At 54.5% G+C, this 6,555-nt stretch overlaps 1 protein-coding gene across 1 annotated transcript; it reads right to left on the bottom strand.

Moving 5' to 3' along the window:
- Positions 1-3,646: 3,646 nt before the first annotated feature.
- LOC113221338 (beta-glucuronidase-like) lies at positions 3,647-5,488 on the bottom strand. Its single transcript, XM_026450669.1, has 3 exons — positions 5,284-5,488; positions 4,220-4,372; positions 3,647-3,978 (listed from the first exon to the last, which is right to left on the bottom strand). Exons 1-3 carry the CDS (start codon positions 5,317-5,319, stop codon positions 3,799-3,801), a joined length of 369 nt encoding a protein of 122 aa, XP_026306454.1. The 5' UTR covers positions 5,320-5,488; the 3' UTR covers positions 3,647-3,798.
- Between the last annotated feature and the right edge of the window lie 1,067 nt (positions 5,489-6,555).

Consider the following 6,555-nt stretch of genomic DNA (forward strand, 5'->3'; position numbering starts at 1 on the left):
TGTGCACGGGCACCACGCTGTGCTAGTTATTTATTACTGGGTAGAGATGGGGTCTCCTTTGGTTGCCCAGACTTGCCTCAAACTCCTAGCCTCAAGCATCCTCGCACCTTGCCCTTCCAAAGCGCTGGGATTACAGGCGACCCCACTCTGCCTCTCCAGTCCCTGACCGTCCCCACAGGCCAGCCCCAAAAAGTCCAGCAATGAGGGAGCCAGGCTAGGACAGGAAACACGCAGCAACCTCCTCTTGCACCCATTTTATTTGGGGGCAGGTGCGGGAGGACCTAGGCCTGCTGTGTATGCAGTAATACCCGCACCTGATCTGCCAGTCGATGCTGGAGTGCACAGTGCCATCCAGGGCACCATACTGCTCCACGCTGTGCCCGTAGTTCCACACATGGCTCATGTTGCCTGAGAATAGGAGGCTGAAAAGAGGGAGGGGTGGGCCAGGGCCCCAGGCCACCCTGGGCTCCAGGCACCCAGGCTCACCTCCTAGGAGATGGTGTGGAGAAGGGGGTGGGCCGCCCGATGCTCTGCAGCTCCTGCAGTGACAGCTGGTTGAGGGCAACCCCCTTGGTCTCGGCTATGAAAATGGCTTTCCCTGGAGGCCTCATGGGCCTGGTGGAACGGCATCTGAGTGCCGGGCAGGAAAGTGGCACTGAGGCAGCTTCGTCCATGCCCTATCTTCCTCCAGTGCCTGCGCCCCTGCCTTTTTTGTTGTTGTTGTTGTTTGATACAAAGTCTCGCTCTGTTGCCCAGGCTGGAGGGTAGTGGCCTGAACTCACCTCACTGCAATCTCCACCTCCCTGAGGGAGAGGAGGAGCAGGGGCTCAGGTGGAGGCTCAGGCAAGGTCTGCCTGTGACACTGGGACCCTGCAGGCCTGGGTCACCCCTGGAAAAAGTGTCATCCTGTAGCACTCCACCTGAATGAGGGATCCAGTGATCTTCCAGGAAAAATTGGTCTTAAGGGAAAAAGAGGCCGGAAGTGGGGTCGTGTGAACCAAGGACTGGGTCTGAGCTGTGGGGCCTCGGGGGTGAGGTTTTGCCAGGAGCCTGAGCCTCTGTCACTCAGCATCTCTGAGCAGTGGCCAGAACAGGGGAGGAGGCCCATGCTGGGTATGACTTGGCCATGGGAGGTTTCGTCTGAGGACCCCAGAAATAGCTGGGGCTCATTCAAGGGCTGCTCTGAGCAGCTGAGACGTCCTGCTCCTCATTCAAGTAGGGAGGACAGAGGCAGAGGTGCTGTGAGTGATGGTCCTGTTCTTTTACTGTTTTTTGTTTTTAGACACAGGGTCTCATTCTGTTGCTCAGGCTGGAGTGCAGTGGCATGATCATAGCTCACTGCTGCCTCGATCTCCTGGGCTCAAGAGATCCTCCTGCCTAAGCCTCCTGAGTAGCTGGGACCACAGGGACACGCTACCATGTCCAGCTAATTTTTAATTTTTTGTAAAAATAGGGTCTTGCTATATTGCCCAAGGTGGTCTGAAACTCCTCCTGCCTTGGCCTTCCAAAGGCCTGGGATTACAAACGTGAACCACCACACCTGGCCTGTTTTTTGTTGTTTTTGAGACGGCGTTTCACTCTTGTTGCCAAGGCTGAAGTGCAAGGGCGCGATCTTGACTCACTGCAACTTCTATCTCCCACGTTCAAGATTCTCCTGCCTCAGCCTCCCAAGTAGCTGGGATTACAGGCATCCGCCACCACGCCCAGCTAGTTTTTGGATAGTAGAGACAGGGTTTCACTATCTGTTGACCAGGCTGGTCTCGAACCCTGAGCTCACATGATCCACCTACGTCGGCCTCCCAAAGTGCTGGGATTACAGGAGTGAGCCACCACACCCGGTCTAGACTGTTGTTGAAGCCTGTTTTCCTCTTCTCTTTCCTCGGTTCATTTCTTTTCTTTTACACCCTCCCCCGATCATTGCTCTGCCCATCCAAAGGCTGTGGCTGGCACCGGACTGAATAGAACCCCCTAGCCTCAAGTTCCAAACCCACGCTCTCCAACAGCCAGGCTTTCATATGGGAAGCTTCAAAGCCTTGTGACAGCCTGGCTGAACCTCTCCAGCCTGGGCGCTCCCTCCAATTCCTGCCCCAGAAAACAGGCATCTCCTCTGGCCACGTCCCAAAGAAGCCTGTCCGGAAGCCTCAGGCACCCGTTGCTGGAAGCCTGTACTCTTCACATTCGCAACAAAGGCCCTGTCCGCCCAGTCCTGCTGAGCACACTCCTGTGCCCCTGAGCCCTGAACTGTCCTTTGCTCAGGCTGGGACGACTTCTCAGAGCCTTCCACTTGCTGCAGACTTGGCTCAGCTTAAAGCACTCCATGAAATTGGGGTGTGGCATCTGCCTCAAGGAGCATTTCTACAACCTCTGTTGCCTCTACCGCAAAAAACTCCACCTCTGAACACTGAATGAGAACTGCATGATTGTAAGGAAGAAAAGGGGGTGGGCGTTGCGGCTCACACCTATAATCCCAGCACTTTGGGTGGCTGAGGCAGGCGGATCACTAAAGGCCAGGAGTTCGAGGCCAGCTTGGCAAACATGGTGAAATCCCGTCTCTACTGAAAATACAAAAATTAGCTGGGCACAGTTGATCAGCCTATAATTCCAGCACTCTGGGAGGCCGAGGCAGGCACCTGAGGTCAGGACTCTAAGACCAGCCTGGCCAACATGGTGAAACCCTGTCTCTGCTTTAAAAAATGCAAGTTGGCTGGCCACAGTAGCTTACACCTGTAATCCCAGCACTTTGGAAGATCGAGGCGGGCACATCACAAGGTCAAGAGATGGGGACCATCCTGGCCAACATGGTGAAACCCCACCTCTACTAGAAATACAAAAATTAGCCAGGTGTGGTGGCATGCACCTGTAATCCCAGCTACTTGGGAGGCTGAGGCAGGAGAATCGCTTGAACCTAGGAGGTTAAAGTTGCAGTGACCAGCTACTCGGGAGGCTGAGGCAGGAGAATCACTTGAACCTGGGAGGTTAACATTGCAGTGAGCTGAGATTACGCCACTGCACTCCAGCCTGGGCAACACAGCAAGACTTCCTCAAAAAAAAAAAAAAAAAAAAGCAAAAGTTAGCTGGGCGTGGTGGTGGTGGCACACATCTATAATCCCAGCTTCTTGGGAGGCTGAGGCAGAAAGGTCACCTGAGCCTGGGAAGTCGAGGGTGTAGTGAACCAAGATCGTGCCACTGTACTCCAGCCTGGGCCACCAGAGTGAAACCCCATTTCAAAAACAAAACAGGCCAAGTGCATGCCCTCATGCGTACCTGTAATCCCAGCTACTCAGGAGGCTGAGGCAGAAGAATCACTTGAACCCAGGAGGCCAAGGGTGAAGTGAGCCAAGATCTCACCACTGCACTCCAGCCTGGGCGACACAACAAAACTCCATCTCAAAAACATAGAAAAATAAAACCACAATTTGGGTAGGTGGATATCTGGTTCCCTGAACTGTCCGGGTATGGACGGCCCTCCTATTGGGGTGGGATGGGACGCTGATCTCGGACTGCACACATCCACCCATCTGCCACCTGCCAGGGTCTCCTTCCCGATCCAGCTCAGGACAGGCCAGGGGCACTCACTTGATGTAGTAGCCAGCAGATTCTAGGTAGGACGCAGGCTCGTTGGTCAGACCACATCACCAGGGCAGGGTGATTCTTATCTCTGTGCACCAGTTCTTCCATCACCCACATGTAGTGATGCACAGACACGTTGTTGAAGAGCTGCCGGGGGCCAGGAGGGAAGGGACAGAGGCACGGTGTGGCCCATGGGCTGGCCAGACAGAGCAGGTGCACAGCAGGGACTCATGGCAGCACCAGGCCCACAGCGGGACACTCATCAATAACCACAATCCCATCCCGGTCACATATCTGCAGCTTCTCTGTGTAGGGATAGTGGCTGGTGCAGAAGGCGTTGGTGCCAAGCCAGCAAAGCAGGTTGAAGTCCTTCACCAGCAGCAGACAGTCGAAGTCCTTCCCTCGGATCTAGAGGACAGCAGAGTTAGTGACCCCTGTCCCTGTCAAAGCTGCACTTCCTCCAATGGCAGGACTCTGGAGAGCCACGCCAGGAGCCCCCTCTCCAGCCCAAGCACCAGCTCCACAGCAGGGTGGTTTGGAGCCATTTGCCTCATTGCCCTGAGCTGCCCTCAGCTACAGCACACGGGGAAGGAGAAAGTGGAAGGTGACCAGAAGCAGCCCCCACGAGGACCCAGGAGCCCCAATGCACGTCTACATCCTCATGCTTGTTGACACTGTGGAAATAGAAAGGTTTCCCATTGATGAGGAACTGGCTCTCGGTGACAGCCACAGTGAGGATCGCCACAGGGAGTGTGTAGAAGTCAGAAAAAGGCCTCAGTGATGTCTGTGCAGTCAGCCGCAGCTACGATAGCTAAAGCGCCAGGTGTGAGCACCCTGACAGCCTGAGCCCCATCTGGCCTGCTCTACCCTGCAGCAGGAAGACCCCCAGTGCACCCCAGCAGCCGCCTTGGGGCCTGCAGAGAAGCAGCAATCAGAGGCTCTGCCCTTTCCTGGCTGACCCTGGGACCTGCCCTTCAAAATCGGGCCTTCTCCTTGATCAGACGAGGTGGCTCATGCCTGGAATCCCCAGGAGGATCACTTGAGCCCAGGAGTTCAAGAGCAGCCTGGGCAACAGAGTGAGACCCCCCCAACTCTATAAAAAAGATTTTGTTTTGAGACAGTCTCACTCTGTTGCCCAGGATGAAGTGCAGTGGCGTGATCTCAACTCACCATAGCCTCTGCCTCCCAGGTTCAAGCAATGCTCCTGCCTCAGCCTCCTGAGTAGCTGGGATTACAGATGCCCAGCAAATTTGCGTATTTTAGTAGAGACAGTGTTTCACCATGTTGGCCAGGCTGGTCTCGAACTCCTGGCCTCAACTGATCTGCCCACTTCAGCCTCCCAAAGGGCTGGGATTACAGGCGTGAGCTACCATGCCCGGTCTACAGATAAAATTGTTTTAATTAGCCAGGCATGGCAGCATGTGCCTACAGTCCCAGTTACTCAGGAGGCCAAGGTAGGAGGACTGCTGCTGCCTGGGAGCTCAAGGCTGCAGTGAGCTGTGATCAGGCCAATGCACTATAACCTGGGTGACAGTGAGACCACCTCAAAAAGAAAAAAAAAAAAAAAAAACCCTTTGGGCCCCCCGCCAAAAGTGGGAAACATCAGAGAGCTCAGAGGACCGTGCCTGCCCGTTCACCTGTCCCGGGCCTCTGCTGAAACCAGGACTACCAGAGGGGGCAAAAGACCTCCCTTAAGTCCCGAACCACCATTACCTCCCACGAGTACAGGTAGGTGGGGCGTTCGTGCATCCAGTCCGGCCACCAGAGGTTGGCACCCGGCACCTTCAGCTGGCCCTGGGTCCCGGCCACGTTGTCCACGACTTTGTTTTCTGCATCCAAAAGATGCACTTCCAACTTGAACTAGTTACTGCACTTGACGGAGATCTGGTAATTCACCAGCCCTGCAGGAGGCAAGAGAGACCAGGGCTTAGGGAGGGGCCACGACCTGGGTCACACAAATGGGAATGCCCCACAGCGGCCACTCCCAGGCAGCCATTTGCTTTTTTTTTTTTTTGAGACAGAGTCTTGCTCTGTCACCCAGGCTGCACTGTAGTGCCGTGATCTCGGCTCACTGCAACCTCCACCTCTGGAGTTAACAGTTGATTCTCCTGTGCCAGCCTCCTGAGTACCCAGGATGATAGACATGCACAACCACGCCTGGTGAATTTTTGTATTTTTAGTAGAGACAGGTTTTGCCATGTTGGCCAGGCTGGTCTCGAACTCCTGACCTTACATGATCCACCTGCCTCAGCCTCCCAAGGTGCTGGGATTACAGGCATGAGTCACCGCGCCTGGCACGCTTTTTTTAATTTAAAAAAACATTTGTTTTGGGCCAGGTGTGGTAGCTCACGCCTATAATCCCAGTACTTTGGGAGGCCGAGAGGGATGGATCACCTGAGGTCAGGAGTTCAAGACCAGCCTGGTCAACACGGTGAAACCCCATCTCTATTAAAAATACAAAAATTAGCCGGGCGTGGTGGCACATGCCTGTAATCCCAGCTACTTGGGAGGCTGAGGCAGGAGAAAAGCTTGCACCTCGGAGGTGGAGGTTGCAGTGAGCCAAGATCGTGCCACTGCACCACTCCACCCTGGGTGACAAGAGCAAGATTTTGTCTCAAAAAAAAAAAAAAGAAAAAAAATTTTTTTTTCAGCCAGGCACGGTGGTCACACCTGTAATCCCAACACACCAACACAGAGAGGCTGAGGTGGGAGGATTGCTTGAGTCCAGTAATTCAAGACCAGCCTGGGGAACACAGGGAAACCACATCTTCCCTAAAAATAACAAAAATTAGCTGGGCGTGGTGGCATGTGCCTGCAGTCCCAGCAGCCCCAGGTACTTGGGAGGCTGAAGTGGGAGGACTGCTTGAGCCAGGAGACTGGGGCTGCAGTGAGCTATGATCTTGAGGCAGAGTAGGTAGTCAAGGAAGCGACCGTGTCCTTCAGATGTACCAACCACAGCACTGAGACGTGTGATGTGTGAACAAG

The sequence above is a fragment of the Piliocolobus tephrosceles genome, unplaced genomic scaffold, assembly GCF_002776525.5.
Source record: "Piliocolobus tephrosceles isolate RC106 unplaced genomic scaffold, ASM277652v3 unscaffolded_23465, whole genome shotgun sequence".
NCBI classification, from domain to species: domain Eukaryota; kingdom Metazoa; phylum Chordata; class Mammalia; order Primates; family Cercopithecidae; genus Piliocolobus; species Piliocolobus tephrosceles.

What these genes read in the sequence shown, in the direction of transcription:
- LOC113221338 (XM_026450669.1), bottom strand. Translation starts at nt 5,319, where the DNA reads ATGCACGAACGCCCCACCTACCTGTACTCGTGGGAG. An exon ending in CCTACCTGTACTCGTGGGAG is followed by an intron (nt 4,373 to 5,283) that starts GTAATGGTGGTT and finishes TAGCTATCGTAG; the next exon opens with CTGCGGCTGACTGCACAGAC. An exon ending in ACAAGCATGAGGATGTAGAC is followed by an intron (nt 3,979 to 4,219) that starts GTGCATTGGGGC and finishes GCTGTCCTCTAG; the next exon opens with ATCCGAGGGAAGGACTTCGA.